Source organism: Gymnogyps californianus, chromosome 3, assembly GCF_018139145.2.
Source record: "Gymnogyps californianus isolate 813 chromosome 3, ASM1813914v2, whole genome shotgun sequence".
NCBI classification, from domain to species: domain Eukaryota; kingdom Metazoa; phylum Chordata; class Aves; order Accipitriformes; family Cathartidae; genus Gymnogyps; species Gymnogyps californianus.
The window spans coordinates 62,459,894-62,486,469 of record NC_059473.1 but is presented as its reverse complement, the minus strand read 5'-3'; the positions used below and the strand labels follow the sequence as shown (position 1 = coordinate 62,486,469).

Sequence of the window (26,576 nt, the reverse complement as noted above, 5' to 3'; positions counted from 1 at the left end):
CCCTGATAGGCCCCTTGCAAACCTGCAGGCTGAGGAGGGATCTGCTGTTCAGAACATTACCTGTTCCCATCAGGCCAGACTTAGCATCTAATGAGATTAAAAAAAAGAAAAATCTTTTCAGTGAATTCTCAATGAGGATTTGTTTTGTTTGCCTGGAGAATACGCTGTTTGCCACAGGATGAACTGAGGAAAATAGTATTCCTGCATGTTTGTGAGATATATTAACTTCTCTGTATTTGCACTTTTCAGTGCAACTGACCCAAACAATGAAACCATATTTCTATTTTTAGTTCTTTTGGTTTGGAAAGATCTGTATCACAGCATTTCCCAGAGCTCGTATTAGATACGCAAAGAAGAAGGTTTATGGCAAAATACCCACCAAAATGTATCATTGGTGATACATTTTTGATGTAGTAGATTCAGCCTTTGGTACGTAAAAAACTTGATTTAACTGCCTTGAATTATGGCTTAAACAGAGCAAGACGAGGAACTTTTCTTGGCTTTTTAGGTATTGTACCTTTTATTCTCTCTTTTTAGTATATCTTCTTAGAATTCAGAGCTCTGAATAGCTAAGAGTTAAGCTAGCCTCCACATTGTGCCTAATTTTACTGTATTTTATTTTCTGTGAAGCAGCTCTCAGATGACATATATTGATATCAAAGCAGTTATCCTATTAAGAGATCAAAGTCAGAGAAAATCATCATAGTCATAGGAAGGCCAAGTCTAATTACCCAGATGGAAGGAAGTGCAAGGTTGTTTCGCTGCCCATAACAACTCTTAGAATCAGAGCCAAATTATAAATCAATCAAACATTATTTTTTTTAGAAAAGGAATACTTTTACAACTTGATATGTGACCAGAAATATGTATGTCTATTGCTACTAAAAAAAAAAAAGTAATGTTTTATTCATTTAAGGGAAATGCCAGTTAAAACACTGCTCAGGTTTCACTATCTTTTATCATCAGCTGTGAAATTACTATTGGTTTCTAAAAATGAGTTGTTACACATGCTGAGACTCGTTTCTAAAAATAAACGTAACTCACACACATATGCAGGGTCTAGTCTTCATCAAGTGTAGTGGGAGTGCCATGTCTAGGGTCTACCTGCTTTTGATGGGCCTCTGAATCTCTGAGTTCTTATAACAGTTAGTGGGTCTCATGTACCACCTTATTTGCACCAAAGTAAGCTATATGCTCAGATTTTTATTTTTTTATTAAAACATTTTCAAGTAACTTTCAGCCTTATTAAGTATGTATTTAGGTCCACTTTCCGTCTTGCACCTGGTTCCCCAAGTTTAGAAAAATGGCCCTGAGGTTATTTGTCATTGCCTTTCTACATTCTTCCGCATACATAATGCTGTGGAGCAGGTTTTACAATCTCTGTCAATATACTCCTTTACTTGCAGCTCATCAGGAGTTACGGGAACTTGTTCTATCCTGATTCTTCAGTGGAAAGACAAGTAGATTAAGGCTAGAAATGAATGGGAGATGTTTAAAAAAACTTGCTGTCTCAGACTTTAGAGCTGTTTTATTGTTACTGCCTGATCTTTTCAAAAAAGAAGATCCTTTTGGAGGTAGAGTACTTTATTCCCAGACAGAAGAATATTTTGAGAATGGTGTTAAAACTTACAAGTGAAAGTAGTCCCTGTTCTGCTTTTCTAAAAGCATCCTTATTTCCTTTGTATAGAAGCAACATTTAGATGCAAATATAGCCACTTTACAGATGTTTGTACCCATACTTTTGTAAATTTCTGCATGTATGTTCTGTGTGTTACAGTTTACAACCTCCTTCCAACCTTGATGTTTACATTCTTGCAGTTTTGAAAAACATCAGTTTTGTCATATGGTCAGGTTTCACCTGCTGCTGCTGCTTTTACCTGCCACGAAATGGCATCCATATTTCAAAGAACCTACTCTCTGTTCTACCAGTCCTGCTGGGATTGTTCTCCATCAAAAGGGCCTCCCACATTAAAGGCTATGAGATTCTCCGTGGTGGATGAAAAAATCCTTTCCGCACAGAGCCATGCAGCAGACATAACAATGAGGGGGGTGTTGTTTTTTCCTTCTGTACAAGGAGAGCGCCTTTGCAAGGAGCATTCAGCAAGCAAACGGTGGATCTAAAGCCATGTTATTACTCACCGCAATGTGGTCATTCTGGTCCCTCCTGCACCTCTGTGCAGGCACATCCCGTGAGGGAAAATAACTTCTTTCTCAGCAGCCTCCCTAGTTTGTTGTGTCACCACTGAAATATGTATGGGATCCTGGCTGGAGACATCTACTATCTGTGGAGTATTTAATAATATTTCTCTGTATAAATTTCCTCAATGGAGAATGAATAATGCCTTTTTCATATCATTCACCATTGTGCCTGCTCAGTTTTCCCCGGTCTCTCCTTTAAGCTTTTAATTTGTATATATCTATCATGGTCCTTGTAAAAGTTGCACGTATTTCAAAAATTGCCCCCTTTTCTCTTTCATCCAAATACGTCAATTGATTGAAAGGAGTAAGCAGTCAAATGAAAGGCTCTAAAGGAAAACTTTTTTGATTAAAAAAATCAAAGTGGAAGACACTGGAAAGGAGAAACCTTTACTCCTTTATGATTTTGGCAGACTTCTACATGAGATTTCATCTCCGTATCTCAAAAGGTGAGGGGCACCTACCCTCACCCCAGCACAGCTGTATGTGTTTGGTAGGTTCCAGAGAGGAATTCCTTTAGAGGATGAATTGAAGGGAGCGTGACTTTTCATATTTACCTCAGCACCTCAGAAGCCTGAGCAGCTGGTCAAATCCCACCTCTCTTTAGAGTTTAAAACGATCCTTGTTCCTTCCGAAAGGAGAGGATGTCTCCTGCTTGCATGATACTATCAAATAAGTCTCTTCTTACAGAAATTAAAACTCCTTTTAGAGCCTTTCAACATTTAACTATAAATCCATCTGGTCTTGCTGCCGTATTTATTTACAGATTATTCATGACAGTGTCTACATCCTCTTTTATAAATATACTCTCAATAGTTTTGTAGAGTCAGGAGGCGTAAGGTAGTTTAACTTTTCTTTGTACTTTTTGGCACTATCTAACATACATGATTCTTCATAAAATTATTTATATATTGATAACAACTGCCTTGAAGTATGATAAGGTTATATTCAAATTACTTTTTCTTAATGATTTGGGTTACCTTTGTAGTCCCTCAATATCTATCTTTGTTTTGAAGCCCTAAAATTTATATTACTGAAGCCCCAGCTAGTCTGAAAACAGTCTTATACCTCCTTCACTACCTTTATTTACTTAGCTCCCGTCTCCGTGGATTCTTGAGCAGTTCTCATTGTTCTCGTACTTTTTTCTCTTGCTCCCTGAATGTGGAAGTGCACTGTAACTTGCTGATGGAAGAGGATGTTATCCCTTCCTAATGGATCATTATTCCATTGAATAATGATCTCCGTCTGGGAGGGTTGTTAACGGCTACTTCAGGAAACTTCTGGCACCTTACTGAATTTGTCAGAAAATGGTTACAAGGTGTGAAGAAGTCCTGAAAGCAAAATTCCACATCTCTGTTTCCCATATTACACATATACTCACCCCTCCTTCCTTTTCCTACTCTCTGCTTTTAGCCATATGTATGAAAGTATCTTTCCTTTTCCATTTCACTTACATTTTAGTTTCCATTTTGCTGTTTTTTCCTTAACAGTTTTCAGTTATAAACAGTTACTCAAGGATTTTAATTCCTCCCTTTAACCTTTCTTTCTACGTATTTCTTCCTCACACTAGCAATACAATCCTCCACTATATTGATAGTCTTGGGATTCGTACTCCAACTCGCCTTTTCCTTGTGCGTTGGTACCTTCTCTATTCTGGATTCACCAGTTTGTTATTTCACAGTGTGATTCTGCCTCTTGGTCAGAATTTGACTCAGCCTGTTCTTTTAGCTGTTTTCCATTAAGATCAGTTTCCCAAGGATTTTAATCCCTTCCTTTTTCTCCATGGTGATGTGGGCTGCTCTTGATATGTTAAGATAAATAAGATGTAAAACTCCCTCTGTGTCTTATATTTGTTTAAGATAGCAATAATCTAGTTTATTTCTTTTTCTTAAAGTCCTCTACATCAAAAACACCCCAGTGCGCTTTCAAAACTGCTTCTTTTGTTAAAAACAACAGTGTTATGACATTTCTCTGATGTTTGAGTCAGGTATAGAAGGGATATTAAGAATGCTGTATGCTCCATCTGTGGTGGCTGTAGGAAGGAGTCTAATAATTAAAGGTCTCTCTCTCTATATAGCTTTGCTTTAATATGTTTTACAGACTCTCATTTCTTCACACTTTCTAATTTTTATGTTATTTTTTTGTCCCCTGTCCTATCTTTTTCTTTTTTTTTTTCTTCCGAACATCTTGACTTATTTTGAAGATCTATTTCCAATTACATCTCTTTATCCACATTGATTGTCAGGGATTAGCAAGGGAAGCCGGGAGCCGAGCGTGATGACCAGACGGGCAGTGGCTATCTTTGCCTCTAAGTCCCATCCCGCCACCCCCAGCCAGGGCACCGGGCAGGGCCGGGAGGTCTGGACCAGCGGCCCGTAGCCAGGGACAGGCAGGGCTGCGACATGCTGGGGCTGCAGCTCCGGCCAGGCCCTGCAGCAGAGCCTCAGATGAAGGCAGCTCCCATGGGACGAGGTCGGCCCTGGCTGTGGCTGCCCCTCCGGCAGCTGGCTCGCAGCTGGCCCTGACCCCCACAGCCAAACCCACAGTTACCTTTAGGTCATTGACCTCACCTCCATGTCCCCAACTTACATGTATTGTTGTAAAAGCTATAATAATTCTATCACATTGAGGAGTATAACTTTGTGTTTACGTTAGTGTACTTGGGAGCAGAAATTGTTTTTGAAATATGGTAGCATTTTCATTGCACTACCATTCCTATTCACAGAAACCCCATTTTTTGAGTTCAACAGTAAGATATATACAACATACACAGAACTGAAACTTCTTCTGTTTGCATTAAGAGACTCAAGATGTCAGAGAAGATGTAGTTTTCCTATTAGTGTATAAATAATTCCTGAAGCAAAGCTCTTACCATCATAACTTCCTGCTAAACTTGACTCAGTTAGCAAATGCTAATGACAGTCCTGTAATGTAAAATCAATAAATGTTATTTGAACTAAACCTATTATTTGAGCAGAGTGGAAATATACTTAATTAACACACATTCAAATGTTCTAAAGAAATTACATTTCTTTATTTTTGAAACATCATGTTCTGTTCCAGTCATTTTAGAGGGACTATATTTGGTAGAATTGGGGCTAAGCCTACATAGTGCTACGGCTCTCTGAATTTAAGTGGAATCATTGCCAAGTACTTTATTTCTCCTGTTCCTTCTAGAAAAAGGTTCAGATCTTACAGTTCTTAAATTAATCATAAAATGAGCGTATGAGAAACCGGCAGGATGGAATGAATATATGTGCGTAAATACAGAGATGATTGCATCTTTTGCTATCCATGCATTTTTTCATGTAACCGTTAACTTGTGTGTGCCCTTGTGCGTGCTTCCCGCCGAAGTCCTTTGCCAGGATTTGTGTCTGTGACAGAGGAGAGAGAATACTCTGAGCGCATGAAGCGCGTATCTCTCTTTTACTGGAGGGTGAAATAAAAGGTGAAGAAAAGCAGCTCTTTGCATCGTTACTCTTCCCGTGCGCCTTTTCTTTCAGGCTAAGAGCAATTTGGCTCTCTCATAGAGAAAATAATTTCATTAGGAAGGGATTAGAATGTATAGTCGCCCCTCTGATTGAAAGGTTGTGTCCCGAATTGGTATCTCTCCTGTACTCCCCAACAGATCAAACAACGGTTGTGATAAAAGGCAACCCTGATTCTTTGCAGGAATCCAAGCGCTGCTGTTACCTGGCTAAGGTGGCAGCCTAGATCTCCTAGCTTGAACAGGTGCTAGAAAGTAGCAGGCTATCTCACCCTCCTCTTCCTCTCCCGACCCAGAGAGAGATGTACTAGTAGGTTTCTTCGTGGCCAGCTTTGGGAAATGTCTGGGTAGTGCTTGTTTTTACAGGTGTCTTACAAATGGCTGAGTCAGAAAGGACAAGCCTCGGGCACGATCCCTGCAGTCCCTTTGCAGAGGATCTCGTACAGATCGAAGAAATAGCACCAGACAGCAAAGCAGGGCTTGCTGGGAGCGTACAGTGGGCTCATGCTTGCTTCCCCAGATCTCCAGTCACAGCTCGTTGCTGAGTGAGAGCAGGAACTTCTTGTACCACGTCCCACTTCATTCCAATGAGAATTGTTGCAACCCTGGCAAAAAGCCTGGGACTAGGGTAGCCAAGAGTGGGCCAAATGTACTTCGTAGCTCAAACCTTTCTCTTGTTTATATTTGATCATCATACTCCAGCCATTCAAATGACTGAAGACTGAGGAAAAACAGCTGACAAAAAGAAACCCAAAAATAGTTTACTGAGATTTTGTGGGCAGGTTATTTATTTGTATAGTTTGATCTTATTATCTTGGAAGAGAGAGAACACTTTGAATGAAGAGCTACTATATTTTATATGAAAGAAAAACAGAGGCAGCAGCTACCTTAGACATACAACCTTTTTATCAGTAAAGGCTTTTCTGATATTGTCTGTGTACTACAAGAGCCATTTATATATTATTAGATATCCAAATACACTAAATAGAGATGATGCACTCTAAGTGGCAGACCCTTGCTTTTTCAAATGAGGCATAGTGAAAAAGGAGGCAGGAAACTGTAAGAACAATAGGTCTGGTCCCATTTTCCTCTTCTCTTTATATAGAGATTTTGAAGGAAGTGAAATGGCTCTGTTTCCTCACATCTGACCTGTGAGAAAAATAGCCTGTGCAGTCAGTTTTTAGCTTGGGAACACATACAAACTCTATTTCCCAGTAATGAAATAAAGGATGTGTATTCCTTAGAAAGTAAATGAACGACAAAACGCCTGCATTTCTTCTGGTGTGAGGTACTAGTCCTTCCACCTTCTGTTTGCCTCTGTGATAGAAACATTCTGATCTGTAGTAACCAATTAACCGACGTACCAAGTCTTTATTGATGACTATTTGCTATTGCGAGAAGCTGTTAATACTGAGGATAATTTGTGTGTTTGCTTAGAGAATTTTTGGTTAATTGATAGAATGGGGTCAACAATACAGCCTTGGTACTTTAGTTTATATGTCTCTCAGCCTACAGCTGTGACCAAAGAACTATTATTTGTTCCATGTGTCTTTAGCTACCTAAAAGTTAGTTGTCATCTCTGACCTACTACCTACAAGCTCTCTATATAGTGGTGCTTTTTGGAAGGTGAGGTACTTATCTCTCTTCTTTACTATAGAGACATAACTATGAATACATGCAGGGATTTAGTCAAATAACTAACTTAAAATAGACACCTTACTTCTAGGTAGCTAAAGTCAGGTGAGATGAATACTGATGTAAGGTGTATGCACAGGTAACACCATTTAAAAGTGTGGCTGAAAATTAGGGATCTTTCAACTCCAGCTCAAAATCTTAGCCACTGCACTTTACCCAATTATTTCTTAAATGCCTGCTGACTTTTCAGAGAGATTGTTAATTGTTCTCTGTGCAGTTCACAGCAGTCCTACTTTGCTGGCATCTGCAGATAAATAGTTTTCCATGGCTGATGTACATCCTAGTGCAACACCAGCTATTTTAAACAGTGTGCATCGTGGTCAGTCTTTCTTCTGAAAGGTGCACTGAGAAAATGCCAGCTGAGGTCAAGGGAAGTCTCCTAAAGGATTAGAGCATGAAAGGTCACAACCCCCCCTTTTAAGAAAAAACAAGAGGTTAGGCTCTCACTACATTTTCCCATCAGATCTCTTTTCTCCTTTGCTTCCACTGGCAAGTGAAATAATTCAATAGGAGGAAAGAGGGAAAGTTGGCTGGCCAGAGTCTTTGGCTTTGCATGCCTCCCTAGTACTAGACAGAACTGATCCACTGATTGACCTAATGATCAGTTGCCTCTGTTTTAGAGACGGTTTCTCCGGTTTTCCTCCACCCAGAGGCCTTCTGTCAACTGTCCTCTTATGGCTCCAGCTGTGTGACTTTGTAAAATAACTGAGAATAAGTCCCTGTTCTGGTTTTTTATTTCCATTTTAAGATGCTACCTCTCCTGAATGTACTCCTGAGGAAGATGGCTAGTATTTCCTCTGTACCTTATCCCAAATACTGTACCTGTGCCCACATGTACCTTTTCCCTCTGATGGACATGCATACCTTGTTTATGTAGCTGGTAAGTTCCTCATCCTACACTGACTTACTTTGCTTAGTCTATGATGCAACTGATTGTCTAAAGAAAAAATAAAACTACCCCTCCCATTTTTGTTTCCTGTTAGCACCGTAATTACAGTTATTTATGGGTTTTAGAGCAGAAATACATATATAAAGTCTGGACTCATCAGCCCCACCACCCCCCTCCCCATTGTTTCTGCCAAATTTGCAGCCCATCAGAAGCATACTTTCATGACATCTTATATTATTTTATAAGCTTCCATTAAATTCAAAATGGAGATTAACTTTTTAGCATGGAGTAATATGCTGGTTCCTAATAATGGAAGGAAGTTGAAGCTGGTCTAAACTTACGTAAGGAAGACTTGGATTCAGAGGAAGTGCACTGGGAATTTTCTGTAACAGTCCACAAAGAAAACACTTGTGCGCAAGACAGCTTTTGTGCTTCCTTCAAGTAAATATAAGGGAAGTGAGATTCATTTGTCCTATTTGTGTGACAGAGAACAAATAAGATTTGCTTCAAAATATGATGTCACAACGCCTCAAGAAGCAAGTATTATTTATATACATATAAGACAATTACATAAAATAACTATGAATCAAACAAGAAGATGGTTATACTTAATTTTCTTAACTATGTTTTTAAATCTAAGCTTCTCCAACACGTCAGAGATGCTTGGACAAAATTTCCTCGAGGAAAAATAAAAAAGGTAAGACTTATTCCAGAAGTTTGGGATTCACAATTACAGTTAACTTTGCAGATGAAAAATTCTTGAAAATTCATAAAACTTAGGTGTTAGATGAAGGAGAAAACTGGCACATCATTTGTAATCAAACCATATGGTGTGTTTAAAAGCTTAAATTAATTTGATGTTCTTATAGTACTTCCCTGGTAGGTATTTGTCTACTATTTGAAATCAGCATACAGTTTGACCTTCTACACCGTGAGAGAAATTCCTCCTAGGCTATTAGGTCAATAGGTGAGACCATTAGCAGTGCTCTATGGGAAGCTGTGTTGGGAATCTGATCGTTGTTCTGTGTTGCAGTTTCAAACAATGTGAAATCAAATTATTTAGGATCAAAAGACTTGTGGCTGCAGTGCCAGTGAAATTAATAAAGTTTGATCAGTTACGAATTTGAACCTCATTTGGATTTCAGACCTGGCATTGTATCTTGAAACCAGAAAAGAATTCTTAAAAGGCAGTTTATATATAAATTTGACCCTAAAAATACACTTCCCCATATGCAGGAACCAATAAAGTGCTCCTGTACTTGACTTTAAAATATAGTATAAATTCAGTGTAATCGCAAAGATTATCAGCTTCAAATGATCCAATGTGCACCTTAAGCACAGTTTTTGAGCTAAGAACCTGGAATGTAGACTAGCAAAATTACAGGTTTGTCCCTAAAAATGCTTATAAACAGGATTTTTGCATTAAATGATTATTAACTATCATTAATCCAGTGATAAAGAAAGTTTTCTTATGTTTTTTAGCCAACTATAAACTTCTGTGAACCATGCTTGCATGGCCAGAAGGAGTTATTGACATTTCACTAAAAAATAATTTGGTGTAATGACTTTTGCCATGACAAGATTTCATGTTACGTAAATGCATTCTGACAAATGTCAATCCACAGTTCTATTTCAATAAGATTTCCTTTAGGAAAAGATTTGATGTACTTCTGTCGTGAGTCATTATAAATGCCTGAGCTTTAGGAAGGAAATTTGAAACTAATAAATAAAGATATTACACCTAGAGCTGTATTTGATGTGGATGTGCATAGTAATTCTATATTAATGTAACTGTCATCTCTGCCACCATTATTTGACATCTTTATGCAAAACCAGTATTTTTGGTCTTCTGGAAAAGTCCCCAAAATGTCAGTATGTGTATGTATATGTGTGGAGGGAAAGGGAGAAGGGGAGGTGATTTTTTTTTCATGATGCATACCGAACAAGGGGACAGACGGACTGGATGATTCTGCTGTTACCATGCTGTCTGGAGATCAGGAGATGTACTGCTGTTTTCTTGCTACAAGAGAATTTTTGATACCAGGAATCTGAGAAAGTAATTAGTCTTCATGTTCCTCTCTCTCAAATATTCAGCTGTTATTGCAAAGAACACCATAAAACACATTAAATACAATCAGATATTTATATATTTCTTTTTCTCTTTGTAAACTGTCTCCAAACACTTTTTGATACTTTGCTCCCTCAAGACATTACTGCACATCCTCTTTACTTCACATCCTCTTGTGCAGAAAAGCATCACCCAAGCGCAGAATAAACCCCCTACTAATTCTGACTGTGCATATTTAGGGAGGTTTTGAGTTCAGTCTTACAGCTTTCAAGTAACTACTCTCAGACACATGATTAGGGTCATCCCATACTTCTTTTTACAGTGTGTGCTGTATAACTAACATTATGGGCCCAGTCTTTTAGCCTGTACTGATGCAGCATCTTTCTGGCATTCCATACAGAGGTTTACTCTTGGGTTAGGGGTAGAGCAAGTAATTTACGTCAAGATTTTAAATATTCCTTCTCTTTTCTATTCAACTGTTGTAAAGATTTACATGCTTAATTTAGGAAGAAGCAGCATTACATTGTTTGAGGCACCTAGTGGATAACAAGAAAGGTATGATGCCCTGAGACCATTTCTGAAATAAGTCCCCTCTCCTGGACAGACACAGGTGAGTAACAGCATAAGTGAATCATTCCATTTACCTCAATGGAAGTGCTCATTCAAGTGCCAAGACTGTCAGCAGTCACTGTGTTGGTATTTGTAGTCTCTCTTGTTCTGAGGCGGGTCCATCGTGTTTGCTTTTACATTAAAAGAAATGCTTATGTTTTGCTAGGTTACTTTTTCAACTCATTGAGAGAGAAAAAAGAGAGAGTGGGTTTTTTCGTTGTTCTGTTTTGGTTTTGGTTTGGGCTTTTTTGGTCATTATAGGAAAAGTAAAGCTAAGAGCCCATACAATTAATATTTTAAAACACGGCTTTACAGGAAAATTCTTGGAAAGTTTCCCAGAGCATCACTATGCTTTTCATTTTGGTAAGATGATTTTCTCCCTTGAAACAACTGCTGACTTAAGACAGAGAGAGCGGCCAAGTAAGACTAATGATTGGAGCAAAAATGATGGAGATGCTTTGGATACGGAGTTCGTAAGAGAATAGAGTGCTATTTTCCTGGTTGATTGGCTTGTCTCAAACAATATAGTTGTTCTTCTGACTATCTCTAACAACCATACTCTCTGAATATTGCTTATTCCCCTCAGATTTCTATAACAGCACTGACCTGCTGTGGTTTTTAATTTCTCATTGCAGCCAAGGACACTGTCTTGTTCTAGGAACCTTACTTTTTCTGTGGTGTTACAAAGTCCATAGGAATAAGGAATGTAGGAGATCCTCTACCACTTGAAGTCTTTAAATCATGTGAAAACATATTTTTAAAGACCTGTTTTAGCCTGGGCTGAAGTGGCTTCACGACTTCATGTTGAGTCACGACCCTACAGTGGGTTGCAAAATACGGCACACCCATGTTGAGAAGTGACTCACGGCAGGCCAACGGCACAGATACGTAATGGGGCTGGGCTAGGACAAGACACATACGCGCACTCCTGGTTAAATCACAGCACTGTAGTTTCTGTCCAGCGTTGGAGACAGTAAGGAGAATCTCTGGCACTTTGCACAGGTGTAAGTTGCTGGTGTGAAAGCAAAGGGATGGGACACAGGCACATGTGGCAGGAACTCATGTCTCTACTAAATCAACAAGTCAAAAAAAATGTGTTGAAAGAACAAAGTAAGACCTAGACTATGTAAGAAGACATCTCTTCTAGCAGTGAAATCTGCAAATCACAGTGGCAGTTCTAATGGCTTTTAGCTGGGGAGGATCTCAAGAGAAAACTGTGTGTATGCATGTGTGGTGCATATGTCTGCCTATTCACAAGCACATATAATGCAACAAAAATTCAAGAGAACAGTATTGTACAAAACAAGAACAGCATGGGTTATCAAGAAATACTAGTAATTTGAGAATATTTAGTTAATATATGCTGGAAAACAGAAAAAGATGGCCATTACCTAGCAAATGACCTTGTAACTTTCTCCTACATTTTTCAGGCTTGGCCCGTGCTGCTACGTGCCTGTCTCTGGAGAAACCTGTTACAACAGATATGTTTACAACATGTTTACTGTAAACATTAAATACTTTTACAAAACTAATTTCTCATGGGGTAAGAAGACAGGCTCCACTCAGAATCAATAAACAGCTGAAAGGTAGGAGGAGACAAAGAGGTAGAGCTGATGGTCAACTTTCATGAGGAAGAGAGGTTACTAGTGCATTCTTAGTACCATCTCTGTCTGGACCTGTGTTGTTCAAAGCTGTCATTGATGACATGGGAAAAGAGGTGACAAAGTTTGTGTGATCCTATTTCAAATCACACAGTAAAACAGCCAATGGTGCTGAAAAATGCAAAGTAATATACTGGGGGGAAAATAATCCTAATTATCTGTAACAGGACAATTACTACCACTTTGGAAATAGTTTTTTAAACCAGTGTGGATAGTGCTCAGCACTTTTCAAAAAGGCGAGTAAAATGTTGGGAATTATTAGGAGTGAGAACAAAACAGAAAACATCATTATGTCATTGTATATACTATACCCACATGCTGAATAATGCTGACAGTTCTACTAATTCAATCCCAAAAAAAGAACGTGGAATTATTTGAAAAATTATAAAGAACAACAAGAAGGATCAGCAACGTGGAAAGGCATTCATCTTACATGAGATTAAATAAAACTAGGGCTCTTCAGCTTGAAAATAAGATGAGTGACGGGGGAGCTATAGGCATGAATGTGATGGAGAAAGGAGAAGATGGAATAATTATTTGCTCCAGTAAGTGCCAGGAGCCAGGAGAGAAACCAGGGGATCAACCGATAGTTTTCGTTGATTATACTGTTTTCCAAATGCCTGCTCTTGGTCACTGCTGGAGGCAAAATGTTGGGTTAAATTGATTGTTTGATCAGATCCAGTACGTCTACTGTGGTGTTCTCAAGCTGGTTTTTAAATCTTGTGTTGCATAATTCCTCTGTTGGCTGCCTTGATGTAAAACTGTGCATCTGGGGGGACAGTAACAGTACAGTGAGATGCCAAGGAAGGTCAAATTAGAATAGTCTGTTTTAAGGCAGAATCTCATTACTTTTGGGGAGCACTTTTAGTAAATGCAGAAAGGGGAATGTAAATTATGAGTCCGATGATGACCTTAACCAGTTGTATGAAATATGTATGAGCAATATTTCCATGTCTGTCCTGTGTGCTTGTAAAGGACTATTTTGCACTTTTTTTTTTTTAAAGTATCATTTTGTGGAAGCAGAACGACTGAAAATCACCATCTCCATAATTTTCACATTTCCTGCTCTCTGCTGCTGCCCCTGTAAGGACATAATCAGTCACTTAGTTCTGATGCTGCCCAGCTCATTTTCATACTTTGGCAGCATCACTGTTCCCTTAATTGTCATGGTAACAGATGGTTTTGAGTACTGATTTATCTAGAATTATTTTAACATTACATGACAAGGAAGGGCCATGAAAGAAATAGCAATGAAAGCATACCATATTTCGATGATCTCCTGATGTGTTCCTGGGGACCAATACTTGGGTACATGACACTTTCTTTTCAAAAGACAGAATTTAAAAAAAAAAATTTGTACTTTCTCAAAAAAAAGGGTTAAAAGAAAATAAGATAAGGAATTACAGATTTTTGTTCATCTTTCTCAGATGTGTAGTTGATCTGCTGCTTATAAATTAGGGGCTATGATTCAAAATAGACTTAGAATTTCTAACATAGATTTCGTCATCATAATAATAATACCTGTGGTCTGAAAAGTCCTAAACAATTACTTGATCAAACATAAATTATCCATAATAACAATCACATTACGCAGAGCTAAGGCCTACATTATTTGTGCAAATGTAATGGTGTTCCGATGATTAAGAAATCTAGAGTACGTGCGTGATACAACTGAAAGCATGTTCTTAACAATGAAAACAGAAAATAAGCACTTTTATTCTGTACTGCTAAATAACTGGAATAATTTGCCATATTTGCTAACATACTAATTAGAATCTCTTTTAAAAGTTTTATCTCAGATTTTCCTTAAAAGTCTATCTTTTTTGCTGTGGTATTTAGCATTGTGTTGGCCAACACAACGAAGATCTTAGGAAAAGCAGTATGCCTTAATATAAGCACATGTGCCATCATATACACAGAGCATCAATGCTCTTCAGATACTGCATTTTTCTGAGAATTCTCCACTGTCTTTTGATTCAATTCAGACAGACTTAAATTTCATTAATTTCATTATCGACTTAGGAATGTAGCTCTATCAATTTATCAGGGTTTGTTTTTTGAAAAGAGCGCCCCTTGCTGATGTTAAGTACAGCTAATCTGTTTGGGAAAATGTTTTGATATGCTGTCACCTGCTGAATATAGAGCTCCTTGGGCAGAAAGCAGCATGGGTTTTTTTTGACTAACCAAAGATTCTGCTACTGATAAATAGTGATTATTCTAAGGAAAAGTTAATCTTTTAATAAAAACACCAACGTCAAAAAAGCCCCTTGGAAACGGAAAGGGCTTGGACTCCCATTATACGTCCCTGGAGTGATAAAAATGGGATCTTCTTGGCATCATTTCCACTGTGCAAATCAATTTATCTGCAGGTTCTGCCAAACGACCCCTAGCAGAGCTCACTGCAGTGGTTTAAGATGCCATTAGCTATTCATTCATCCTTACACGAGGGATGGGAGAATGTAGTAAGGGACCAGACCTAACTGGCACAGCTCACAGTCTGAGAAAGTATCTCAGCCTCACCTTCAGAAGCTAATGGATGAAAATGTGAATTGCAAGGGCTGGAAACAGCTTCTCATACCAACTCTGCTTTAGGGGCAGTCATGCCTGATAAGGAGGTGGGAGAGACAGCCAGGAACAGCAATGCCTTGAGCTGTGCCGGTGAGAATTTTCTGGAGACATTTGGTGTGAGCCTTGCCTGTGACTAGCGAGTTGGCGGCAGCCTCATTGCTTTGTAGGAGTTAATGCAGCTCTCGGGTTTAGTGCCTCTGTCCTTGAGAGAAGATGTAAATATTTCTGTGAGGTGAAGAGGAAGCAAGAGAGACAAGAGCAGTAGCGAATAAATTGCCTTCTCTCCACAGTGTAGAGTGCAAGGACGTGGTGCTGAATGAAAAATTAGATAAACCACAACATGACTTTATCGAAGGTAAATGATATTAACCTAGCTCAGTCACTTTCTCTGGAAAGAGAACTGTTTTTCTAGGAGAAAACAAATGTGGGGGACATAAGAAAAGAATGTGGCGTAGTATCACCTGGGGAAGCCAGTGGAGACGGTGAGTATGAGGCATGGTACGGTGACAGAAAGTGACCGAAGCAACACAGTGTATTGAGAGCAGACCTACTGGAAGAGTTACTGAAGGGCTGGCCTTGGAAGGCATTTTACCGAACATGCTCACCAATGCCTTTGTCACGAAAAGAACGAGGTGTGCTGGTGAAATCTGTAGCTGGCACCAAGTTGGGAGTCACTGATGTGGAAAGGAGTGAGGTCCTCACAGGGAGGAGAACGACACAGCCCTTCAACCCGGAGCGCAGGGCCAGCGCTCGGCCTGCGAGCTCGCCTCCTGCCAGGGGCCGAGGTAGAGGCGGGCCCGGCGCCAGCGGCGGGGTGCCCGCGGGACGCTGCCGCCCGGCAGCCCTCGCATGCCACCGGGAGAGGGACGCCAGCAGGGCAGGCCGACTCCTACTGCAGCGAGCAACGGCAGAACCCAAAATGGCCGAGAGCGCCGCACCGGGGCAGCGGGAAGCTCAGCGCCGGGAGGGGGCCTGGCCCCCGCGGCGGCCGGGCGGGGCGAGGTCCCGGCGGAGGCCGGGTAACCGCCGCCCGCCCCCCGCCCTGCCCCCGCCTTCCCCGCTGCCCCCGCGCTGCCTCACGCGGCTCCCGCCGGCGGCGGCCCCTCGCGGCGAGAGCGGCGACGGCAGCGGGTGAGTGGCAGCGGGGAGCGGGAGCGGGAGCGGGCGGGGGGTGCCGCCGCGCCGGGGGGAGCCGTCCTTGCCTCCGCTCCGGGGGGAGAGAGGCGCGCTGCCCGGGCAGCCGCACCCGCCCGCCGCTACCGGCGGCTGCCCTTCGCCCGGGCGGGGCCGTTGCCCGGTGCGCCCTGCGCAGGCGGCGGTGGGAGCCCCGGCCCGGCCGTGTCCCGGCAGAGCCCGGGGAGGTGTGTGGGGGGGTCCCGCCGGGGGGTGCCTCGGTGGGAAGGGGACCGCGGTCTGCCTCCAAACGCGGGCCCGCCGAGGAGCCATCTTCTCAGGTATTTGCAGCATCTGCAACGGGCGAGGTCGGTGCGCTTGGTCAGAGAGATGTGTTTGTGCTAAATAACTGCTAGGCGAATTTCCAGCAAATAAAGAGAAGTTTAGTTTTCATACTACGTACTGAAAAATCATGCTGGCTTCCAGCAATGTATTGGCATCAGAAATATTAGCGTTTAATAGTTGGCGTGCACTTTTGATAGTTGGTGTGTCAAGTATATGACAATATAAAGTAAGTATTTAAGTGTTCTTAAAATACCTAGAATCCCTTCTTCCTTGCTCCTTACACAGCCACAGTTCTCTGGTCTCAAAAGTGTTGCATAATAATGTAGAATTTTTTTTTTTAATTCTAAATGTTGCTATTTAAATTGGCAGTGTATGTGTATGAGATAAAATAATTTTAAATTAATGGGAATTTAAAGAGTTAAAGTAAAAAAGCCTTTAAAGTTAAAAGAACATGTTTAAAGAGAAGCTAATTACACCATTGTAATGACCAATATTAAAATTGGCAGTTTGACAAATTAATAATGATAGTATAAGCTTTTTGGTAGATGGGTCATAGTTTCCTCGGTGACTTGTAACAATATATTTAGTGCTCAGTTAAACAAAATCTAAAAGTTTGTAGAATTCATCTGAGGCAATTAAAATTCTGCAGCCCTGCTGCCATGCCCTTTTAAGGCAGCTTTGCAGAAGTGGTACCACGGCAGCGCATCCTGTTGCAACATTACGTGTGAGTCTGTTAATATCCATTTGAGTGTTTGTTGTTACCATGCGTTAGGGATGAAACTGTGGTTTGGATGGGGCTTTGCCTGAAACCCATGCTGATACTAAGCTTGCTCAGTTTTGCATGTTAAAAAGACAGATTTTTGCAAGTGAATTTGGGATCTGAAAATCAGGCTCTATTACAAAGGGTTTTTTCCTCTTGGATAAATCATGAGGGGTCAGGAAGTGGAACTATGTCACTCTTACCTATTTTAACTCAATAAAAAAAGAAAGGAGGGGAAGCTTCTCTCTTAGGAAGAGTTTGTGATGCATCCAGATGTCAATTTTTTAACTCCGCTTACTTACCAGATCTGTGCAGAAATACTGGTTTCTTGAACAATAGAGAGGGTCTCAGTGCTCACTGAGCCCCTTCCAGACAGTGCTCAGCTCCAGAAGTGCTCTCTATAGCTTTTGTTCCAGGCTGCACTGTTAGCACCTGTGGAAGCTGCATTTGACGCTTTGCTTTCTTTGTGGGGCCCAGTTTCTTGTGCTTACCTTGATGCCAGTTTTTGCTTAAGGAGTTCCACATCTAAAGGTTTCATTGTGTCGATGCCGCTTTGCACAGCACAGATCCCAAAACACCTTTCGGGTGCCTGCGGTTATTAACCACGGACGCTTTGTAGCCAAATAGTGTTTTATGTGACTGTAGTGTTGCCATCTACTAAGTTGCATGTGGCTAAACTGTTGCAAGGCATTGGTGCACATTGGTGAAAATTGCTGTGTTTCACAGCAAAGAGGTGCACAGGATATGTTTGGTAGTGTAGTAGTTCCTTGGGATCACTATGAATGGAAATATATGTTGGCCTTCTTAGGGCACTTGCATAGTTTGTCTCTGGTTCAGTTCTGCTCTCAGTAGCAGGCATGGTCTGTAGCTGCTGTTCTTTCAGGCACTGCCTGCGTGGACCTCCTGTAACCATCTGGATGTCTGCGGTATGGTGCCAGGATAAGTGGAAAGCTGTGGTGTAGTTTAAAAAAAACAAATCTACCACATGTCCCAGAGAGGAATTTAAAGGAAGACGTTCCATTTTTATTGAGGGCACTGACAGAAAGTTGCAAAGCCCCTGAAGACCTGTGATGTTACCAGGATGCTCTGATTCTGTGGCAGCTTAAGCTCATTCTTTAAAACAAACAACCCTCCCCCCGCCCCGACCTTCCCACATTTTTCATATTTTGAGATTAGCTCCTTATATATGTGTTTAGAATGTACCGAGGTTGTAGTTTCTGTTCACTTCCCTCAAATGTGGAGGTGTGGAGGCTCTTTATCCATTCAAGACTGAAATCTTGGATTATCCTGTAGCCATGTGTCTCCAGGCTACTGGGATTTACAAAGTGCTGTGACATTCCTGATGAACTGAGAACAGGCCAGGATGGCACAAAGGATTTACAGGTCTCCTAATAACTTTGTCAAAATTTGTTTTACTTTTTAGACCACAATGAATGTGGAACATGAAATTAGCCTCTTAGTTGAGGAGATTCGGCGACTGGGAACCAAAAGTAAGTATTGTAATACCTCTGACTGTACAGATGTAGTCATGTTATACATACATGTATGTATATGACATACATGTCATATAGATGTAGTCATGTTATATTAACCTATAAACTTGGCAAATTTAATTAAGCAGGCTCAGGTAACCTGAAAACTTGCATATATACTTAATGTTGGACTGTATGGTACTCCCTGTGTCCCATCCTTTAAAGTAGTTCTGTTATGACGTTAAATGTTTAAGCCTCTGCAGCACAGAGGATATAGGCCTGAAATCCTGCTCCCACTAAAATCAACTGCAAAATTACCCTTTTCTTTAGACTTCCAATACTCACTACAGGCATCACAGAAGAAAGTGGCACCTTTTCTTTCCACCTCCTTCCTTGGTAACTTCTGAACTTCAGAGTTCATACACTTCAATTCTGTTCATCATAGTATTATTTGGAAGGAATTGATCTGTAGGCCTAAAACTAATCCAGGAGTTAGAGGTGTAGTCCCAACCTTCCTTAAACTTGCCTAGAAGCTAGCCTTTTCTCTTAAGATTGTTTTTCATTGTTAAAACTCCTGTTTCTTTACAAATATTTATGCAATTTGTGGATGTGCTGCCTGCTCATATATTTCAGTTCTGATGCAATTTCGTTGAGTTCCATTTGTTTTTCAAAACCTAAATGGATATGTACGTCTTGCGTTTTGTATGACTGCATCTGCCTTTTAGGAATAAACTAGCTAACCTTAACGTATATTTTAAAATTCTTGCTTTGTGTGAGAAATGAATTCACATTGCATCTTTTTCAATGTGAAATATTAATAAGTGGAAAAAATTATTTGAAAAAATATTTTAACATTTTAATTATTTAAAACTAATTTCCTTCTTATGCTTTGAAGAGGTTCAATAGCCTGTGCTGGTCATAGGTTTCAGAAAGTCATCAGTAAAAATAAACATAGCAGATATGTGGTCCTTGATATGAGTCTCTGGAAAAAAGAGAAAGTCATACCAGGCAGGAGTTCTGCGTACTATTTATCGTCAGCATTCATAATATGTTCCCCACTAAACTGGGAAACACCATGGGGTTTACTTTCAATGTTCTGACTGCATGTCACTTTGTTTCCCCAGTAATCTCCTAACTGAAAGAAAATCTGCATGTGGTTTCATGTTATATCTTGTATTTAGATGCTGATGGACAAGTGAGCGTGAAATTTGGTGTGCTCTTTGCTGATGAAAAGTGTGCCAACCTCTTTGAAGCCCTAGTGGGAACTCTTAAGGCTGCAAAACGACGGAAGATTGTCACTTATCAAGGGGAGCTACTTTTACAAGGTGTTCATGACAACGTTGATATCATGCTGCTGCAGGACTGATGCAGTGTTTCAGCTATGCATTAATGGAATTGTTTGAGACAGTGACTTGCAACATCCTCTGAATAAGGCTGATCATTCTAAGGTGTTTTGATGTATTTTCTATGTCTTTATAGCCAAAATGAAACTGTCCTATTTTGGAAAACATTCCCTTTTGTAATTCTTCCTAAAATGGTACTGTATGTGAGTAAGGTAAAAGATGCCAGAACTCTCTCTCTCTCTCTCTCTCTCTCTTTTTTTTTTTTTTTTTTTTTAAAATCTCAGGTAATGCTCTCAAATGTCTGGTGGTTATTTTCAACGTATGAAGAAGGAGACTGGTAATTTAATGTTTACAAATCAAAATGTGCCATGAAAGTACAAAATAAAAGCACATACTTAAATTTATGTAATTCTTATTGCTGTTGTTTCTCTTCTTATTTGCAATCTGAAATGAAAGCAAACTGAATTCCTGTAAGGAACATAGTTAGGTAACTGTACAGAAAGCACGACAGTGAGATAGAAATAATTCGGCAGCATGATTCAATTGAAGAATGACCATTCTTCGGAGTGACCAGATTGTGCACAAAAAGCCACGAATGATAGATGTACCTCATTCATCTCTGACTGTGTAATATGTTTTCATTTTTTTGTCCTCTAGACTTTTGAAGGAAGTGGGTGAGGAGCTCCCTGAATGCTTTCATGCAGTGTTAACCAGAAGATGGTACAGCAGCTTCAGGTTGTGATTATTTTCCTCACAGAAATCATGCTCTAAATCTCTCCAGGCAGAAAGTGGGAGGGGAGGAAAAAAAAGCCCTTTTGATTGTTTTCTAGCTTACTGCTAGTTCTTCTTAGCAGGTAAAAATGCTCCCTGCAGTAGGGAGAAAGAGTTGCTGCATGAGGAAGGCAGCAGTGGGTAAGCAAACTGCTTACTGCTCTGTGTTTCCACTCTGCAGCTGCAGCTCTTAAAGTTGCAGGATGGGTGAATTTCCCTTTACTTAGCAGCCTTTTACAAGTGCAAAATGCTTGAAAAGTTGTCTCCTTATTTCCAGATACAGGAAATGCACACATGGTTATGGAATCTCTACAAAGCTGTGTAATTCCAGCTGCTGTCCTTTTCATCTTTGTTTGCTCTGCTTCGCGCAACAGGAAAACAACTTAAATCCTGTGTGCAAACAGATCTGGGCTGCCTCTCTGCCTGCGCTGGCCCCAGAATCTGGAGAGGAGGGAAGTGATACGCAGAGAAACTTGAGCTGTCTGGGTCCAAGCCAGCTGGAGCAGAGAAGCAGAGCAGGAGCTCAGCACAGCTTACAGGCTCCAGTGCCCTGTCACTCCAGTGCAGCTATTCTGCTTCCAGACCTGAGCTGACAAGTGCCTGCAGCCCTGCGCCCCACAGGTGGAAAGGAGGAGGACTGAGGCCAAGCCTTCTGCCGTAGGAGTAAGACCAGACAGCTCTGCATTACCAGATAACCACAGTTGTTTTTCCCCTCTGCCTCTGTTTTGTCGAAAGCCTGAGTCATTGTCTGGGTTCACAGATACCGAGTGCTTTGTGATTGTCTGAGATGCCAGTTTTGGTACGGGAGTACACCAGCCTGCCCCAGCCAGGATATAGTTCTCTGTGTGTGTTCACGACAACTCTTTAAGCACTGAAGGGGCCTCAGTCTTGAAAATTTAGTGAAGAAAAAAAAACCCCAACCAAACAGTAAATTTAAGGCTCAGTGCTGAGTTGGAGCTGAGATGGGACTATTTAGAGACTTTTAAGTCTCTCTCATTTTGGACTTATCCTCTTAACAATGCTAATAAATGCATTCAGGGCTTCTGGGAATGCCGTGTAGAAAGAGACAGAGAAACTTGGCACTGAAACAAATCTGTAACAACCAGAGGAGAATGTGACTGTGTACTGCCTGGGGGAGTTGAGATTTGTTTTCCCTCTGTTTCTGAAAGCAGAAGAGGAAGAAGATGAACAAGGCTGTGTATCCAAGAACTTGCCCTCGGTGCAATGCTTAATGTGTCTACTGGCCCCAGAATTGTGTAGGCTTCTTCACTTCAGGTTATATACAAGCACTGTTGACTTTTGTTTCTAAATTTTCTTTTGCAGAGAAAATCAAATACTAACATTGCTTCCATACGTGGGACCACACCTCTGTTAAGGAAATAATTACCACAGCAAATGGCCTGGAGACAAGATGTAGTTCCTGGAGCACTTGACACAATAATAGAAAAGCTAACTATGGGGAAGGCATTACCTATTTTTGTAAACAGTAGGACAATCAGTCCCCTGTGATGGGTTCATGACCTTGCCAGCCATGGATCTGAAGGAAGTTTGTAGGTCAGCCAGTGATTCCAAAATAGCAAGTCATTCTCCTGACTGCTGGGAAGTAGGAAGATATAGAGATCTTTGACAACAGCATAAAAGAGTTGTCAGTAGGGCTGTTACCTGCCTGTGATAATGCTGGGAAATTAGTGAAAGAGTAGCTTAGCTAATTCAGGCTCCATGTATGTAAGATCCAAGAGCATGGTGGAACCTCGAAGAGAGGTTAGATGAGTTCCAGGCAAATCTAGCTGGTACAATTTAAGATGTTATCACTGTATGTCTTTAGCAGGGACTGTTAGAGTAACTGATGGAGCAGAGTGTATGCAGTCACCTCACCTCAGCTGTTTCCATGCAAAATCCAGTGACTGGAGATAAATGCGCTTTTCAAAGCAGTTTTGACTAAGCTGTGAAGGTGCTGAGGTGCAGATTTGCGTAACCTCTGGCGAGGTGTGGTAACATCTTAAACTATGCAGCTATTTCTGTTGTCAGCATAGGTTTTTGCTGGGAACTTGAGCCAAAGGAAAGGTTGAAATATATGTGATATTATCTTTTTGTCCTGGTTTTGGCTGGGATAGAGTTAATTTTCTTTTTAGTAGCTGGTACAGTGTGTTTTGGATTTAGTGTGAGAATAATGTTTATAACATGCTGATGTTTTAGCTGTTGCTAAGTAGCGCTTATCCTAAGTTAAGGATTTTTCAGTTTCCCATGCTTGCACAGCAGCTTGCTGGCAGAGAAGCTGGGAGGGAGCACAGCCGGGGCAGCTGACCCGAACTAGCCAAAGGGATATTCCATACCATGGAACATCATGCTCAGTATATAAACAGGGGGGAGTTGGCTGGGAGGGGCAGATCGCTGCTCGGGCATTGGTCAGCAGGTAATGAGTAATTGCATTGTGCATTACTGGGTTTTTTTCTTCCTTGAGTTTTATTTCTTTTTTTTCTTTTTTTTTTCCTTTTTTGGTGATATTCCTTTTCATTACTAATATTATTATATTTCATTATTATTATTGTTAGTATTATACTTTAGTTATTAAACTGTTCTTATCTCAACCCACAAGTTTTGCCTTTTTTTCCCCGACTCCCGTCCCCATCCCACTGGGAGGGAGGAGGAGTGAGGGAGCGGCTGCGTGGTGCTTAGTTGCTGGCTGGGGTTAAACTACACCACTTTTATATGCCTCTCTCATGTTGGAATGAATTTTGAAAATGCATGTTGTGTTTTGCTCGTTTTTCATCTCCCCTCCAAAGCTTTGCTGGAGGTGTTCTTTCCACTTCAAGGGATTTCTCTCAGTGACAGCAATGTCACTTTTGCCATTCATATCTGTGTAAAGTTGGTTATCTTTACTTAGTTTCTTTGTCACAAAAAACACTTGAAGGAAAGAACAAGAGTAAGAGGAGCAGGAAGTTCTTACATGCTGAAAACTGATTTTATTGCCACTGATACTTAGCAGTTTTATTTTAAAATGTTAGATGTTTCAGAAATAGGCTGAGATTCTCTTCTACTCCAGCAGTACAAAGTGACTATTAAGCATGTTTAAACAGTTGCAGAGCCTTTGCTAAGATGATGCAGCATGAACTAATGAATGCCACAGGGCTGGCCTTATGTCTCCATATCAAAACACTAACCATTAGTGATATCTTTGTATCATCTCCACCTAGTATAAAAGAACAGTTCTAAAGGTTTGGTCTACACCCTGCAGCATAATTCATGTTTGATATTGCCTGAAAATCCTCTGTCTGATAATTGTATGATGGGAATCGTGATTTCAAGGACTCAAAAAAAGTAAAAAAGCACAACAGACATTTCTTTTGGAAGCTGGCAAAGTCAGTAATTTTGCAAAATTCATGTTCTTGTTCATGTCCTTCTCAAGCAAATATGGGACATTTCGTCTGTAATGGATCTTTTTTTTTCTGATGTGTAAGAAAGTGATTCATTCCAAAGCCAGCCACGAAGGGTAGAACTAAATATGAACAAAGCAATTTGAAGGAAAATGAATCCCTAGATGAAAAAAATATGCTTCAGTGCTCTGACAGCTATTTGGAACAGGTGATCTGGCTAGGTTGAAGAATATGAGTTTGGTGACCCAGTGACATATTTAAACCTGAATACCTTTCAGGACAAAAGTCAGTATGACATACTTTGTTTTGCAACCCAAAAGATGATTATATATGCCAAAATACTCTAGGGTTTTTTCTGCTTCCCTACAGACCAATCAATTTTTACTTTGGAAACAGTCCATTAAGCTTATGAAAAAGACCCAAACTGTCCCCTTTGGAGCAGTTGTTATGTACCAGAGAAAAAGACAAGGACTGCTTAGTGCTCTCCAAAATATGCAGACAGGATCCAAGTCAAGACTGTTAATGGTACAGGTGACGTTAAAAACCAACGGTCTGCCTTTGCTCAAAGGTTCAGCACCCATACCAACTTAGATCTCATAAGGATTTGATTTTCAAGGCAAGATATCTTCAGTGTTTTGATCTGAAATAGCATTCTCAAAGAAAATCAATAGCAGGTTGAAGAGTTGCTCCAGTGCAATGCTTTCAAGGAATCTGTATGGTCAATATTTCCGGGTACTCCTTTTTTAAAAAAAACGACTGAATGGGTTAGTTAAGGATAAGTGCTTGACAGTGTTTCCAGAAAGCCGGCGTATTTAAGATCTAGTTACATAAACTGCTTAATGTGAAATTGTTCTAATAAAGTTTTCCTGAGGGTGGCAGTTCAGTTTAGTTCTGCCACTCTGAGTACAGCTTTAGCCACAAATGCACTGTAGATGCGTATTTAAGCAGCTGAAGCTAGCCTCCTGGCAGGTATTTTGAATAATGCACCAGAAGAAGCATTATCTTGTGGTGTAGCCTAGATGTCATTGCAGATTATGCTTATCTCCGCCAGAGCACCTGAGCGACGCAGGGAGGTTAAATACCAGGCTGGTAACCTGGGGAGGGAGTAGTGCAACCTACAAACACACTCTAGAGTCTTGTCAGATCAGATCCAGATCAAACCTCCTTTCAGAGAAATGCTTAGAGTCAGACCTGAGCATTTTCCAGTACAGCGTTTTTACAAATATAGCAGCATTATGTCCATGACCTCGCTCCTTTTCGGAACTTATTCCTGCACAACCACTGCAAGCTGAGTGACACGAAGAGTCTTATGGCCACCTTGCCATGCTTAAAGCTGTTCTCCAGAGAGGACAATAGTATGTACCATATATTTGTATATGCATATTATGCGTATGTATTGGTACAACATGTACTCAAAACCTGACTGTTTTTTCCCAGTGGGGAAACACTTAGTAAATGACAGTTATGTTTGAATGGGAATATAGTGAGCTGCATTTTCTGGTCTTTGCTAAGTCTGCTAAATGCCACAGAAGATCACACTAGAATAACTGAGAGTTTGTATCTTGCAGAATTAGGTCTTTTGTGAAGCTTTGGTGATAGAAGACATATTATTGCCAGGTCTTTATTAGTCAAGAGGCCTTGGTCTGTCTCTGCAGCTAGTGTTCTAAAAAGCTTCCTTTATAAAGTTGTATTTTGGAGCACAGTATGATTTTCTTGGAAATCTGCTTTCAGTTTTCTTAGAAAAAAAAAAGACATAAAGGCAACAGCAGTTGAAGACACTCACCACCATCCAGCAGGAGTTCAGCACTATGTAGCAGTTGACACAGAAGTCAAGATCCAAACATGGAAATAATTGCATAATAGATATGGTACCTGCAGTGGCATTGGAGTACTTAAATTCAAGTATGCGACATCTGCAAGGTACTCTGGTAGCTCCAAGTCCACACGCGTCTAAGGTTTGACTGGAAAACTTTGCTGGGAACCTAAAATCATGCAAGCCTCCATGTACCCAGAGGCATTGCTACCTTTTCTGCACTGAACACCAAATTGCACAGGGGATCAGCACACACTCGTGCCTAAACTCCCCCAGGATCTGTGCTGGGAAGCATGGACACTGAGTAGTCCTCAGCCCTGTACAGAGATGTCTGTAATCTTCTTCTTAAGAGTCCACTAAGAGACCTTTCATCATCTTGGCAAATGGTTCTGGCTTGAAGGGAGTGGGAGCA

At 40.6% G+C, this 26,576-nt stretch overlaps 1 protein-coding gene across 4 annotated transcripts; it reads left to right on the top strand.

Annotated features, from left to right (window-relative positions):
* Nucleotides 1–10,927: 10,927 nt before the first annotated feature.
* Nucleotides 10,928–20,454, top strand: ABRACL (ABRA C-terminal like). Of its 4 annotated transcripts, none has more exons than XM_050894724.1 (3): nucleotides 10,928–10,945; nucleotides 18,815–18,881; nucleotides 20,045–20,454. In XM_050894724.1, the coding sequence occupies exons 2-3, from the start codon at nucleotides 18,821–18,823 to the stop codon at nucleotides 20,227–20,229; spliced, it is 246 nt and encodes an 81-aa protein (XP_050750681.1). In that variant the 5' UTR covers nucleotides 10,928–10,945; nucleotides 18,815–18,820; the 3' UTR covers nucleotides 20,230–20,454. The 4 variants fall into 4 exon arrangements, with proteins under 4 accessions (XP_050750681.1, XP_050750678.1, XP_050750679.1 ...); XM_050894721.1 differs by lacking the exon at nucleotides 10,928–10,945 and adding an exon at nucleotides 15,514–15,528; XM_050894722.1 differs by lacking the exon at nucleotides 10,928–10,945 and adding an exon at nucleotides 16,266–16,304.
* Nucleotides 20,455–26,576: the final 6,122 nt, after the last annotated feature.